Source organism: Taurulus bubalis (assembly GCF_910589615.1).
Source record: "Taurulus bubalis genome assembly, chromosome: 14".
NCBI lineage: Eukaryota > Metazoa > Chordata > Actinopteri > Perciformes > Cottidae > Taurulus > Taurulus bubalis.
The window spans coordinates 4394309-4411198 of NC_136602.1; the positions used below are offsets into that span (position 1 = coordinate 4394309).

A 16890-nucleotide genomic window follows, 5' to 3' on the forward strand; every position below is an offset into this window, starting at 1 on the left:
CCCATTCATCTTAAAGAAACTCGTATTGATTGTGTTTCTGATAGCGTACATCACACGCTCTTAGTTATTATGGCACGAGTTACCCAAGCGTGTGCACGTAACCCTTTCAACACATATTTGAACTTTCATGCAGGAGACTGTTGTAGCTCTCTCCTCGTCACAGAGTGTTGCCTACCTCTAACTATTCCTTACCCGTAATACATTTTCTATAACTATACCTTAACCACACTGTACAGAATATAAAAACTTTTTTGGTGTTGGACATAGCATTTAAGGATTCAGCTAAATCCAAATTTGAGATTCTCTCATCAGAAATACGAAGAAATTGTGTTAATACTGTTCAAACCTAGTGGCGTAGGGTCAGGCCTAGTGCCAGGCACTTATTTTGCAGGGGGGTTTTCTGTTGCTTTGAGGGTGGGGCACTTATTTTTTATAGCCACATCATACCCGTGGTGCATAGCCGCAACGACAAGCACTTTGGGAGGCAGCAACATTTAATTTTCACAGAATATAGCAGAGGGCGCAGCGGGCGCTACTTACGTGATAGGGTAGGAAATTACACTGCCGAACTGCATGCTGGGTAAAGCTCGCCCACTTATCATGAAGAAGTCTCCTGCGCGATGGAGTTTTACAGGATGGCCCAGCATGCAGTTCGGCGGTGTACATTTATAAATGTGAAACCTTGAATGAAATCTTCTTACTCCTGACACATAAGTAGCTCCGCCCGCTTTGCCTTGAACTGAAGCTGTGAAAATTAAATGTTACTGCCTGCCGAAGAGTGACAACAGTCATTACGGCAATGCACAGTCTTCACAGATTTTGACCGGCTTTCTGAGTTTGGTCCAATTTGGATTATTTTGGCCATATGACTCATGACTTTAAATTCAGATTGTTTGGAGGTGAAATGCTGACCCTCATTTACTTAGAATGTGGCCAGGCATTACGCTGCACACTGCTAAAGATCAACCGCCACAGCATTGTCTGGCTCACTGGGAGAAAACCTCTGACATCATCTTTATTCAGGTCACTCACATTTGCATGAACACTTCCTCCCAATCTGTATGCATCTTCTCCATTGACCAAGCTTGTTTCCTGACTCAATTACGGATTCATTGTAGGTACCTGTCCATCATGCCTTTATCCAATTATCTTGTTGTCAGGCTGCTGCCTCACTCACATCATTATATTACAGACGGAAGCCTATGGAATTACAGTGCTGTCTATCACAGCGCCCCGGTCCGCACACCCTGAAGAACAGACTGTTACGAACCGGATGTTTGACCCATCCTGTTGAGGAAAATAGCTATGCAGAGTTCATGCAGCCATTCATATGCCAATTAATGTGCACACACAGGGCATGCACTGCAAACATATGCTGATAGAGAGAGAGAGAGAGAGAGAAGGACAAAAGAGAGCAGGAGCCACATGAGATGACCTTTGGGTTATAATGAGCTATGAATATGTGTGTGCGCATAATGAGATATACAAATTGTTGCAAATACCCGGTCTGGGATTTCGTTCAAGACGTTTGATGCCTCGACATGTTCCACCGTCCTTCGCTGAATTAACAAAATGTCTCCTTGGGCATTTCTGTCTGCCCACACCCAACTGGGCTTATTACCAAACACTCCGACGTTATGCTTGCTTTAGGACTTATGGCACATTTCGCCATGAATGTTGTCGTCGAAGCAAGTTTCAAAGTTTGAAAATCATTGGAGCAACTTCCAGTTCCAATGAAATTTAGGACAAACTGGGGGTTGGCATGAAATGGCATGTCACCGCAGCTTATTTACCTGCCAACATATTCATGAGAAAATCCCATATGTATTTTTTGCATGGCTGTAAAACACTTAGATTCTATGAAACTGAAACTAGAATAGTACAAGCTTTATTAATAACTGGTAAATTTACAAAATATGCATCCATAAACAGTTGAAAAGAGAGTATATCTGTGGGTGTGTTCGTGTGTGTTCATTTTCTCACTTGTTGCGGCAGTAGAGGGCCACGCACAGGGTTCCCAGGAGGCTGATCGCCATAGCGATGGATGTGATTGACAGCACCTGTCTCTTGTACACCTCTTTGCTCTCTGTGGGGACACAAAACAGAGAAAGGCGTCGCAAATTAATGTTTGAACAACACACAGTTTGCACGATAAAGTCATAGATCACGTTGATATCTGTCAGCGTGTGTGTGAGTGTGTGTGACACAGAAGAAGAGGATGACAGGAAGGAAGAAAAATCGGTGTGAGTATCTCTGCTGAGAGACCACCGCCAATATTCACAGAGACAGAGTTATTACTAAATGAATTAAATACAGAAATCCCACCATAACGCAGTATTAAACACGTGTTTTGAGACTTGTACTTGCAGACTTTTAATTTCCAACATCGCTGTTTACGGCGCCCAAACAGCCATTTCAAATCATCAAACAGTCAGTTGCAAAGCAACAGCTCTCTGGGGCTTTTTCTTTTGTATCTGCCTTGCAGATTCTGCTCTGTATTAGTGTAATTACTTTTGTGATAAATAAAACCAAATTGAAACAACATATCAACAACTCAGAACCCATTTACAGCACGAGAACACCTATTTCCAATTCACCAGCTCCACCTGCTATTCTTAGTTAGGTCCAGTGGACGGCAGTGGCTTTAGGAATGGATGCCACATGTAATGGAGCTTGAGTACACGGAGACAAGAAGAGTTATGGCGTGGACGGACGCCATTAGTGGAGAAAAATGGAAGCTGTCTTGTTTGCCACGAACAAGTACATCAGAGTAGCCTTCAGATACGTTAATAGGGGATCAATCAAGTTTTATTTAGCGAGGCTCAGACCTTGGAGGAGCACGGAGATGACACAAGGTGTTGTTGTTTTTTTTACATTGAGGTGATTGAGACAAATTTTTACTGCGGGTGGGTTTGAATGGCCTGTTCTTTACAGCTGCTTCCTCACTGCAGAATACATGAGCAACCGCCTCAGCCGCCGGGCTTGCACCACCGCAGCCGCTGCGTCTTGCTCAAGGGCGTCCTGTCGGCAGTCGGCGGGGGAGAGCGTTACTAATTCACGAGCACATGGAGATTCTCAAGCCCCGGCTGAGGATTTCAAAGCAGGGATCTCTCGGCACAAGCTTACCGCTGTCGCCTTTGAGCTACCGATCCCCACACAGATATTGCATAACCAATCACACACGCAGTATGTCATAGCTAATCCCCGAAAATAACTGATGTCATCGAGTCTTTTAGTGTGTTGTCAGTGCATCGTTTCCCTCTCCTCTCTGGCCCTGTTTCTCTCCCTCCATCTGTGCATAAGTTATGTTCGGGGCCGGCGTTGTTTTGATGCCGCTAATCAGCCTGAGTCAGCACTTGGCTTATTGGCTATAATTATATCATTAGTGGGAGCTGGGGGCTGTCCTGTGGGGGCACGCTGACGTCGGTTGCAGGGAAGGCAGAGAGACAGACGGAAGGAGCGATGATGGAATATGAGGTGAGGACGGGTGACATCTGGATGCAGGATGTTGTTGGATGTTTACCCTCGTGATACAGATTTTTTCTGTGTGCGTCAATTCAATTATTTCTATTGTTGCATCTTCTTGTTGCATCTTCCTGTTTGCAACCTTGTTGATTTGAGGTTCAAATCTAACCTCACGGAGGAACTGAGCACTCCTTGAAAAGAGTGCGTCAGCAAATTAATATTGCACTTCGATAAAAGTTGGCGGACTCGCGTGCGTCAGAGAAAACAAAAAAAGGGTAAATCACAGCAGAAGATATAGAGATCTACTAAATTTTTCCCATAATGCACCTCGAGCATCATGTCATTAGACCCTTCCCGCCTGATAAAATACCCGCTTTGTTCACCCGAACCCAGCAGGGTTAATTCCTCCACAATATACAAGCGTTGTGTCGAGTTCTTTTCCCCGAGTTTAGAATGTGTAGTTCGGCAGAATAATCTGAACTTTCGTCGGCAGCTCTCCGTCTCCGTCAGGAGACAAGAGTCCAAAGAGTCCATAGTTACTGCGGTCCCTTGAGTTTAGATGATATTTGAGTCCAGGATTGTTTTAAAGGTTTTCACAGGAAACTGCGTCTACAAGAAGCAATCAATCTGCAAACCGTAAGGTTGTCTGGCTGACATCCAATTTGTCAGACCGGAGTTGTTTTGATGTCTCAATTTAAAGTTTATAGAGTTTATTTTGTGAAGACACTCTGTACCGTATGTAATTACAGCATATTGACAAATCATACGCTTACAAAACTGACTCTAGATGGGTACCTTGTTGCAATATTGTGATTATATAATGCATTATATAATCATAATAATGATGTATTATAATGGGATTGTTCTATCATCGAATGCTTTCAGTTGAGGTAAAGTCAGACAATACATTACATGCTGGTTATGAGTCATTGTTTGCTTTATGAAATATTTGATCTTATAAGTCATATAAATGATAAAATAATGGATATTTACGAGTGCTTATAATTATACAGTGCTTTAAGCAGATTATAACACATTTACGTACGTTTATGATGCGTTATAGACACGTGCATCATCAAAAGTATTACTGAAAGTGTTCACATCCACGTGTTTTTAAGTGCAATTTTTATTTAAAAAGTTTTTCACGGTTACTGAAGTGACGGAAGACGGGTGAAGACACACACACACACACACACGAGAGGTGAAAAAAAGCAACACCAGAATCGAATTTCCAATTTGGGATGCTTCGCCTGCAAAGCTGATCTGCATGTGCAGACGCACGAAACGTGTGCGTCAGCTCGCGTCCACACGGAACCGGTTGAGAAGTTCAGCTCGTCACCTTTCGCGTTTTATATGCGCGCGGCGTGACGCCAATCATAAACACGTTGACCGAGGTCAAGCAGCGCCTCGGCCTTCCCTCCCACGTCCTTGTTTGGGCGCGCCTACTGTATGCACAAACACACTTTACTCGCTGTGAATAAATCATGAGAGAGGGAAAGCGTGTCCGCGTTCCATCTGGGGGTCACGTCTTCCACCTCCTTCCTCTTCAAACCTCCAGTTCTGCTCGGGCAAGTCACTTATTTACAGCAACGTGGCGGAAGAATGCCATAAATATTCCACACTAAAGGCGGCGGCGGCAGCGGCGGCTTGCTGGAGGTGTCGGGCTGACCTTTTTAGACGTATTCGTGATCCTATGCATTGAGAATGTGTTTACAGCTGCCATGTTTCTAGACAGGTGAGCTGGCTTGAAAGAGAGAGAGAGATCAATAAGTGATGGAGCAGTCGACTAGGAAGTAGACTAGGCTTGCTAATAAAGATTACAGCGTTTACAGTGTGATATATATGACTCGTATTGCTTGATAGAATACCCAGACATATAATAAAAAAAACAGTACTTGCTGAAGCGCTTATCCAACATGGGCCTGTCCTTAATCCATGTATCACTGATAAGCAAAGGAAATCTCTTTCTGACAAGAGCGCTACAGACTGTGTTAAAGGGTCAGGTCAAAAAACATCTCGGATGTTTTTTGATTTATTTTTATTTGCTCAGCTATTATAAACATCTGTGTCTACTGGATTTCTGCCGCCACAGCAACTTAGTGGGGGTGAATTTAAATGTTGTTTGGTCAAAGAACTGTAAAACAATATCAAGGTTACTGAGGAGAACTACGGACCTCACTGGTTTCGTAGTTGTAGAAACTCTTTTCTACTGAAGATATAACTGTATTGGGATGTTAATAGAGATCTCTGAGAGAAACCAAGATACTAAACTTTTTGCATGTCTGAATAGCACTAAAATATGTATGTTTTCTGCACTATAGTTAGAGGAATCATCAGCTATGTGCGAGTGTTTTAACCACAGGAAATCACGCTGAAATAGGCGATAGACTCTTTTATTTTTGCCACATGTTTTTTTTTTGGGGGGGAGGGATTTATACCATGATTTTTTCTTGATTTTCCTGATATAAAAGGGTCCCCCGATTTGGGGACCCTAGGGCTCAACAGGTTAAAAAAAAAATATATATATAATCTACTGTTTTGTACGTTATTAAATTTGTCCAAAAGTACATTTTATTTATTATTTATTCACTTCGCACTGGAACAGATGCATAAATGAGCGCGTCCTCCCGGGTGTCATGTTTGCATCCCCGCCTGTCAAGAGCCGGAGCCGATAAACACCCCGTGACTACAGCGGAGTCTTTTGTCCTCGGGAATGAACGCCGATCAAAAGCGTTCCCCGCTGAGGACAAAAGCCACATGTTAGTGTTTTTCTTTTAAAAGGGGCTTTGCAGAGAAATAGATGGCGACAGCACGGACACAGATACGCACACATGGACATAAACAAAGGGGACTGAAGTCTGGCTTAAGCGGCGTTCTGCCTCTGAGCCCTGGTGGAAGGGCTTAAGTCGGCACGGTGGGCTCCATGACACATAAACACAAACGGGGGACGACAACAACAACAATGCACTTGGCTTTTTCCATCATCATCAGCTTTTCAACATTTGTGCCGTTGACCCTGAAGCTGAGGCTCTCGCTCTTAACATCGTCCCATCAGGAAAACATGCATCAACCAACTCAAAAACAATATGAGCATACGTCACGTTTTTCCCTTTAATTTTTTTGGCAGGGTCATGTTTGTGAGTCATTCCAGGATTTATATCTAATGTTTTGGACACATGGACGAGTCGGACTGCTGCCAGGCTCCGACGTGCAAATGTCTGTTGCAGATATTAGGTTATGGTTTATTAAATTGTGTTGCATTTGTACAATTATGAATTAAACTGCGGCCTGGAGTTTGAGGGCAGTAAAACGTAATGTTTAGTGGCAGCGCATTGGATTTGGTTCAAGGTTGGTTCATGGGGGCAGAAGTTGGATGAATGATGGGAAAGGACTGAAGCCTTTTGTGTGAATGCTACACAAACAAATCAGAGGCATATATAAGATATTGATGGTTAAAACCGATAATCGCGGACGAGAGTTCAGATCGATAAGATTTCGTGTTCTGCTAAAATGTGGCGCCTCCAGACGGATCAAAGATCCTCAACGTCAAATCAAATAGTTATAATGAAGTGGTAGAGCTCACTTCCACAAGATTAGGAACTGATAATTACATGATACATGAATCAAATGTTTAATTAGTAACCTGTAGCCTTTGCAGAGCTCCCTGACATCTTATGTTCATGTTTTCCTTGTTTCATCCGTACAGTTTTTTCGAAATAAACTTCCGTCTTCACCGGTTAACGCAACAAAACTACTTGTTTAGGTTCAGGTTTTGGTTAAAATAACTATAAGGAATCAAGTTACAAAGGAATCAAGTTTCTGTTGCGTTTTTTATGTATACTTCCTAGTTTATTATTACTGCATTGATTTCATGAGATATCTACAAATTACTGCGCATCATTTATCGCGGTTATAGCGACGAATGCGGGATGAGAACATCCCGCCGGCGGACAAAAAAAAGAGAAAAATGTTCCGGCCTGGCATCACCGTCATATATTTACCTCCAGGGACGTAGAAAGTTTACGGTTGTAATGATTTACAGTCACACAACGCAGTGGTACTTTCTTATTTTGTGTTATTTATTGAACAATATTAAGCATTCCTCGGGTCTCTGGACGGTATATCAGCGCTCAGAGCAGCAGGGATCGGCGGGGACGGATGAAACAGGAGGATGACATAACCGGGGAGGAGAGGAGGGGATCGGAGGACGCAGACGGAGAGGCGGGAAGTCTCCAGCGATTACCTCACAGGGTGTTAGACTTCTCACGTGAGCGGAGCGCTGATGGTGGCGAAAACCTGTATTTATGCAGGTCTGCCGTGCTGCAGTAAGCATGCTGGTCACGGTGCTTTCCTTTATTACTCGGATGGCTTTATTCACCTATTACCAGAGTGGCTGTATTTAAGTGACTGGGGCTTTTTTGTGTTTTTGATAGAACATTACTTGTCTTCTTCTTCCACATTCTCTCTTCTTGAAACACAAGGGGTATCAAACCTTTGCCATCGAGGCCACTGGACTGCGCAAACGACATCATCCGATACGTAATATTCTAATTTAGACAAATTGCCTTGTTATGTCCCATTGTGTGTTCTATATCTGTGTTACACATCAGATTTTTAACAATTTAACAATTGGAGTCGCGGCAATTCCTTTAAAAATCTATGGCAATGACTTCCAAAGCAAAGTTTATCAATCTGATTTTTACCCCCAGAAAACTGTAAAACTAACAGAAATTCTTCTTTAGTTTGTTTTAAATTCCCTAGACAAGTGATTCTACTTCATACACTTGTTACTCTGCACAAACAGACTGCATTTTATGCTTCTGGCAGCAGCCGCATTTGAAAAGAACAAAACTGCACCTCCCAGGAATTCAAAACTCATTCACAGAAAATCTCAGAAAAAAAAAAAAAAGAAAGAAATTGAGATGCTATTTGATTGAAAAGTGATCTCTGGGAACACACCAGAGTGATTTATTTCTCCCCTCCTGTTACTCATCTCCCTTTCTCGTCTTTGACTTTGAGCGGGCCTAATATTTTGCAGTCACGATGTGTTTCAGTCCCTAAGTTGTCAAAGTCAACTCGTTCTCACTCCTCAACTCGCATACAGACGCTCGTCTGATACCGACACGCCGAGGCACCGCTTAGCATCTGGATGGGAACGCCAACAAACACAAACATTCATCCAGGCGACTTATTTCACCGTAGTTTTGTTACAAAACGTACGTTCTTAGCTAACGTCACATTTCCATTATCCGAACCGCAAATCCCTTTTAGGGTCACTGGAGCCGATCCCAGCTGACATTGGCTAGTCTATCACAGGGCACATATATCTATATACACACTTTTATATATATATATATATATATATATATATATATATATATATATATATATATATATATATATATATATATATATGTGAGGCGACAGTGCTAGCCACTACACCACAGTGCTAGCCCCACGTAACGAACATACTTATTTTAACCCAACCCATGAACTTTTCCTGAACTAATAACTTATGTTTCTTAAATCTAACCAAGTACACATTCAAAACTAAGTATTTTGAAAAGACAATATTATGCATTTCATAAGTGAAAACTGGCACATTGTCCTTGGCAATGTATCTGCAGCATCATACTTTGGGAGAGACAATAAAAGTTGAGCAGAGTGAAAATGGAAACTTTATCTGCCTCGACTCACACGTAAAAGACAACTGAATGACATGAGTGCCAACTCCTATCACAGCTGTCCAAGGTATATATATATATATATATATATATATATATATATATATAAGTCTTACGTGTCCACCAACTGTAGCTCCATTTATCTTTGCCCTAGTTTGCCTCCAAACTGCCTCCATCCGGCACAAACACACCTTCCGCTCTCCGGGTAGAAATTGAAAATCAACACGACTTAAAATCCTCTCCGCCCCTGAAACACTTTGCTCTGACATTGATTTACAGCCAGGTGGAACATCTCGCAGTCAGAGCTCAGTGATCTCTGATGGAAAGGAAATATTGATGGCCACATGACTGACTGACTACATACAGTGAAATGTTCTCCCCCCTTTCTTGCCAAGCTATATAAAAGATGTGTTACGAAGAAGGCAGGATCCAAGAGTTCTTGAGTATGAGCTGTGTTTTATTAAGCCGTGTGTGGGTGGTGATGGCCTTGGTGGAGAGATCTTAACCTTCAGACGCTTTTCTAATTTTAGCCTCAGCGACTGACTCTGTAGGAGTCTCTATGAATCATGCATCGGGTTGTCTGTGGGAAACAACTCCCATGGGATTAGGCTGAGCATTTTGTTTAAACCCAAAATTAAAATAGTTTGTGCACAGACAGCATGTCTTGGTATCGCTGTGTCTACTGAAATACAATGTATATGCCATGAAGTCTGCTTCTATGAGGCTGTAAGTCAACGTAGGTTAATATGATATACGGAAAGTTCATCTTTTTTTGTGTGTTTTCCTCCAAAAGCCAGCAACACATGTCAATTTTCGATTGCTGAATTATACCATATATGTAATTGTGTCCAGTACAACATCTTTAACTATGCTCGTATTAATGAACGCATCACTGAAGTGAAATATTTCCAAAAAATGTGAACATTACGAGCTTCGGAAAGATAGATTTCTTACATTTTTCAGCAATGATGCCTGTTTTCCAAATCAACAATTTACGTTATTACAGAACTACCAAAGAGTGTGACCAGAACTATTAAAAGAAATAAATTGGGTTCGGAATTATCCTATAAAAGCTCAATTTACAAAACAAATGGAGCACTACATTGGTTTTTAGGCAGAACACCAGCAACAGCTTTCGCGACGCTTAACCATCAGTTGCTCATTTATCAGTTGATTGGCTACCATCTGACTAATCTTCGTACAGGCGGAGAGGGTGGACTTTATTTCTGCCTACTGATGTGTTTATTAAAAGGAGGATTTGTCCTCCCAGCAGAAATCCTTGTTGCAGCTTTGATTTTTTTTTTTTTAGAGCTCCCTCCGCGAGCCGAGCTTGATCTAATCGGAGCCAAATCTGACTGTACAACCGTTCATTGTAAATGGTTAAATCCTTGATATTAGTGTCTGACTGAAATAATGTAAAACTGTGGAAGTCAAGGGTCCAACCCAGCATCAGTCGCTACAAACAGAAAATTGTCTTTTCTCCAAATAATCCTTATTTTGTTGGTACAGTTTCCATTTACTTAATTGCATTGTATATTGTTTGAGTGGATTGATATGTAAGCCATATATTATTATTTTCTCTCAGCTTTCCAAAGCCACAGACGCTGACGAGCCAGGGTTGAGTGTGGGAGGTGCTTATCTATCTTAACACAATCCCGGGGAAGACATTGGCAGGAGGAGAGATGTTAGCTAAGAAAATGTGGCAGCCTGAACAATGTTGGAGAGGCATAAAACCTCTCACTGAATATAAAATGGGAAAAGAGATAGCTCTGTGGAAAAGATCATCTTTCACTGCCAAGTTTGCATAGTCTCAGCAAGTTTCCTGAAAAAAAAAAAAAGAAGCTTTTGTTTGCATCACTGCAAATGCAGAACAGAAAGAAGAAGCAACGTCACTGCTTGGTCCTGTGAATAAAACAAAAAAAACGTTTCCTCAGAAGCAGTTACGTCGAACCAGCAGGCGGCCATTTTCACAGATAATCCCTTTTTCTTTTCCCAAACTGTCCGAGTGGAAAAAGGCCAAAATTCCTCCGAGCGCGAGGGGGCTCTAGTTAACAACCAGCCTCCGCGTCGTTAACTAGCTCTCCTCGGCTGTGATGCCCGACACAGAACCTGCAGGAGACGGGGAGCTTGGCAGCGACGAGGAGGAAGCTGCTAGCGTCCTCGCCGCCGCGTGCACGGGAAGCACGCACGACACCCAACACACAATCACTGGAAGAATCTCAAACTAAGGACTTCAGAAACACACTTTTGAACATGTGCCATGCATGTACACACACACACACATGCGCTCACTAATGAGTGCATTCAGCAACAGAGCCAACAACATAAAGACTCCCTCACTGTACCCCGCCCGCCTCTCTGTTCTCGCTGTTTCCAAGGAGACTGCAGCACATTGGAATTCTGGAGGGACACTTCACAAGCAATTGTGAGGGGAAAGAAAGTGAAGGAGAGCGCGAGAGAGAGAGAAAGCATTAAGATCGCGTCGGTGCAGAAAAAAATGACATATAATTACATATGTGCACGGAGAGAGGTGAAGACGGTGGGAAATAGTTCCCCGACTGCCGAGCACGAGGTGGTGAATGTGCGACCGTACGTACGTACGCGGCTCTGTTGTTGTTTCCACGTCAAATGATATAATGATGCCATGTGTGATGGGGCACGTCGTGAACGATGCATGTGCTGTATGTAAGCAATCACGCGGCGCACTGTTTATCCAATATGAAGCCCTGTGGTGTTTACAGTGGTGACTCATGCAGATGCGAGACAAGAAAAGCTTCCTTACCCATAAACTCGATGCCCAAATGATCTGTTGTTCCAGGCGGGAGGAGGGAGGGAGAGAGAGAGAGAGAAAAGGAAGTTATTATTAAGAATAGTGTGCGTTAGCATTGTGTCACAGCGTATAGCCAGATCATCACTGGCTTGTTGTTCTTTCATGTAAGCTGCTGTATCCGTCTTTTATTTGCCGTCACATGGAGTCAGAAGGCACATGCTAGTAATGTTACAAGAAATGACACATATACATGTACACACACACACACACACACACACGTGTGCTGGTTTCACTGTATTTGTGAGGACCTTCAGTAATAATATTGCATTCCCATACCCTAAACCTGAACACGCAGCTTCGCTTTCAGAGAAAAGGAGACGGTTCACAAAAGAGATTAAAAAAAAAGTAATGTGCAAATCAAGTTTTGGCAACATTGGAATCAAAGCCTGATGACATTTTGGGGATTTTGTTTGTTCATGTTGCCCGGTCCCTGTTTGTCACACAAAGTCCTGTTGAATCAAAGCGGATATTTGAAGTGATACATTCTTAATAAATACTGAAAAAAGTGAAATATGGAAAGTATCAAAACCAGAGCTTCTTTTCTATTCAACACCTTTTTCTTTTTTGTCAAAACCTGGGGCATATCCTACCCACAATGCAACGTGACTTCATGTTTTGCTCATCTAAAACAAGGCAAAGCCTAAAACACAAGTTGGTCCTCACAAAGATAGAAGTATCAGAGTACACACACACAAAGCTCGTGTGCATTCTGCTGTGTAAAACATATAACGGGAAACAAGAGGTCAGAGGTCATTTTGGCCTCATAAGCAGCTCGCATTTTGACACTTAAACCACAATTATATGTTTGTAGCAATTTCGCAGCCAGGCATTTAAAGTAGTAGAGAGTAGTTGCTAGGTTTCTGCTGTTGAAAGAAACATCTAACGTATGCAAATGTCACCGTTGTAGTGCAATGATGTGCAATTTCATAAATGCAAAAATGAAAACCTTCCAGGTTAAACATTGTTTTATTACCTTTCACCATTTGTGATTTCTACATTTATTATTTTGTGACTACACTTCTGAATGGGGGGTAAATTTGTCATCATTGTTTCACGACTAAAAATCTGCATCTGGCTTTTAATAAAAAGAGAAAGAAAGAAAGAATAAAAGCAATTTAATCGGAAGAGCTGCAGTTTTTTAGATACAACCGTTTCTATAGTGACTTGGATCACAGACGCTGGCCTTGGCCCTAAAGGACTGGAAATATAACTCTCACTGACTGTAAGAAAATAATCTAGAGGAAGTGCTGATGTCTGTGGTGTCACCACTGGCTTTTCCAGCACTGACAGTGACTTTATCTCCTGAGTGGCCCTGCCCTACATCTTAGAGTGGGTGAGCTGGTCTTTCTAATGCGAAAAGCTCTGTCCAATCTGCCCCCAATCTTATCTGGCAATGTTAGCTTGGATGTAAGCGGATCATTTTTCACTTTACCAATGACCCAGAGACCTCGCTCCCCTGCCTTCCTGATTCCTTCCTTCAAAACACACCTGTGTTGTGCGCCAGGAGACGATGGACAAGATAAATGCTAGTCTCAAGTGAAACCTTCTGGGAAAAAATTCATTTTTTTTTTACAAATATTTGTCATCGACAAATTGATTAGAGCCTTCAAAGAAAAGTCCTCAAAACTTCATATTTAAAACAACGTGGGACATCAACATGAAGACTGAACAGCTTTATTGAAATGGTTGTAAATCATAACATTCCTCTCAAAAAAATGAATCTAACATCGCACGAAACAAACCAGAAGACTAAAAACTACCACAATGAATAAAAATCTGAGAAAGAGAAATTCACAAGAAAGTCGTACTTATTTTTATGGAGAGGAATGCCATGCCTTTTATTTGATATGTACATAATAATTATAATAATAATTATAATAATAATAATAATAATAATAATAATAATAATAACAGCAGACTAAAGTGAAGACTAAACAAGGACAGCTTTGTTTTATTCTAGAAAAGAAAAGAAAACCTTCCCTCTGTAATTGTTTGTTTCCAAAAAAGAAGTGTTTTTTGAGTAGTTTTCTTGTTTCTACCACTTTGGTGTTAATCCAATAAGTAAATACACAATACACAGACCCTGTACCATTCAGCGTGACCTCAGGGGAGCTTCGTCCTCTCGTGAGGGCGAACTGCTACAGAGACTCACTATCGCCTCTCGAGCTAGTGATATTACAGTGGTATTAGTGGTATTGCAGTGGTATTACAGTGGTATTAGTGGTATTGCAGTGGTATTAGTGTTATTACAGTGGTATTGCAGTGGTATTGCAGTGGTATTAGTGTTATTACAGTGGTATTGCAGTGGTATTGCAGTGGTATTAGTGTTATTACAGTGGTATTGTAGTGGTATTAGTGTTATTACAGTGGTATTGTAGTGGTATTAGTGTTATTACAGTGGTATTATAGTGGTATTAGCGTTATTACAGTGGTATTACAGTGTATTAGTGTTATTACAGTGGTATTACAGTGGTATTAAAGTGGTACTAGTGTTATTACAGTGGTATTACAGTGGTATTACAGTGATATTAGTGTTATTACAGTGGTATTGTAGTGGTATTAGTGTTATTACAGTGGTATTATAGTGTTATTAGCATTATCACAGTGGTATTACAGTGTATTAGTGGTATTACAGTGGTAATAGTATTATTACAGTGGTATTAGTGGTATTGCAGTGGTATTAGTGTTATTACAGTGGTATTACAGTGGTATTGCAGTGGTATTAGTGTTATTACAGTGGTATTACAGTGGTATTAAAGTGGTATTAGTGTTATTACAGTGGTATTGTAGTGGTATTAGTGTTATTACAGTGGTATTACAGTGGTATTAAAGTGGTATTAGTGTTATTACAGTGGTATTGTAGTGGTATTAGTGTTATTACAGTGGTATTACAGTGGTATTATAGTCGTATTAGTGTTATTACAGTGGTGGTACAGTGTATTAGTGGTATTACAGTGGTATTAGTGTTATTACAGTGGTTTTAGTGGTATTACAGTGGTATTAGTGGTATTACAAGACGGGATGGGCTAAGTGGTTAGCAGTCTTAACTTTGACACTGCTACCTCTTCACATCCCATTAATATTTTAACATTTCTGGCCATATCGTACATGTTGCACCTTTTAAACTTAAAATATTAGATACAGTTGCCTTTTGATTGTTATGGATATGGTCAAGATGGTGTGGTTTCATGTAAAGAAAAATTCTTCCGCAAAACAAAATTTTCTTGTTGACCCGGAGTTCTCTTTTTAAATGTGTGATGTGTATAGTGTTCATAAAACAACACACGTGCATATATATATATATGGATGGATGTATTTGCACATGTATATGCACATGTAGGCTGACCCCGTTGACCTCCACGGAGCTAACGGAAGATGACAGTGTTATCGGCCCTTTGAAATTCTGCAGTTTTCCAGCCCTCTGGGTAGAGCTATAAGTGCTGCTATACTGCAAGGGTTAGAAACTCAATTTCCCATGGAGCTCAATGAGTAGAGCCCAGCACTAAAGCTGCCAAGGTTAGGGATTTCATTTTCTGTGTAGCTTGCTGGGTAGAACATATATCAGCACCAGTACTGTCAGGATATGAGCTTCAGCTCCCATTGGGGCCGCCCTTACTCAAGATGTATGCACTGCTGCTCCTGTAAACCACTTTAGATGGAAGAGTCCACCAAGTGTCATATGTTTAATATGCTCTGTGGAAACTGATGGCCTTTGAATCATTAGGTTGGCGGAAAGATACCACTGGAGATGTCGCGTCGGAATCCCCAAAACAGGCTGGAAACTTTCCAAAATTGGGAGATACATTTTCACAAAAAAAAAAAGGATATTTTCGTTGCCATCACAAAATGTTTACTAAAGAGACCCACACAATGAGGAAACTAGATTTGTGGCTTATAAATGACAAAGGGAAGTAATAATGTTGAGGTGAAAGACATTAGCATGAGCCTCTGATAACCTGGGCTCAATTCTGAGTGTATACAAAAATATATACACTAAGAGGGTTTCACTTGATTCAGACCCTTTACTTATGTACAATACTGCGTAGAAATACCCAAATACTATAATAATAATAATATTAATTCCTGCATTATAATGCCTAACCCACAGAACTTTATTCTGAAATGCTTGAGGAGATTTTTATGTTTCTGAAGATGCTAAATACATCATCCATCACATGTCTGAATTTTCAGGAAATTTGTATAAGAATATTTCCATTTGATTATTGTGCAATCACTATAAAAGCATTTCAATTGTTCCCTTTGTGTGAACAACGTGACAAAGTAAAGTAGCTGCAATCAAGCTGGAACGATGCAGAGACTATATCTGATACGCTCAAACTGAAGGGAACAAGAAGGTTTTGTAAATTCATTTTAGGTATTATTATTATTGACAAGCGCAGCGGCCATTCGCACTTTTATAAACGGGTCGGTTGCAGCGGTGTCCAGAACCGCTCATCGCTCGTTGACTCCAGGCGAGTGAACTGCAGCCAATGAGCCGGCTCCTGTAAAGGCCCACTCTGGACGACACGCTGGCCCTGAAGCCCCGCCCCCTACTGCTGCACAGAGAACTTTTCAAAGTTTTATTCAAAGTTTATTTTCTTATTGAATGTGTTGCACAGAATTCAACACTGCACGCCCTTGGATCCTCAGCAATACACCCACCAAGTGTGAAGTAGATTGGATGAATGTTTCTCGAAATATGTGAAGGACATTCTCACATACAGGGATTCTTTGCTTTATAGTTAAATGCATTTACATTTAAATAGATTTTTTTTAAATATTGCTGGAGGTGGAGCTAATTTGACCTACTTTAAATAATGTTGGGTTGTGCATTTTATGCGTTGTATTCTATTAGATCATTATAGGTCATAGGAAGGATACAATAAAAGTTCATTTTAATTCAGGACAAGC

General features: G+C 41.1%; 1 protein-coding gene across 1 annotated transcript in view; it reads right to left on the reverse strand.

The window, feature by feature from the left end:
- Positions 1–16890, reverse strand: part of nrg3a (neuregulin 3a) — a gene marked incomplete at both ends in the record, with an annotated part of 318428 nt that overhangs the window by 16448 nt on the left and 285090 nt on the right. The window contains 2 exons of the mRNA XM_079229705.1: positions 1984–2086; positions 11932–11955. Coding sequence (XP_079085831.1) covers positions 1984–2086; positions 11932–11955 — 127 coding nt within the window. The remainder of the gene's footprint in view (positions 1–1983; positions 2087–11931; positions 11956–16890) is intronic.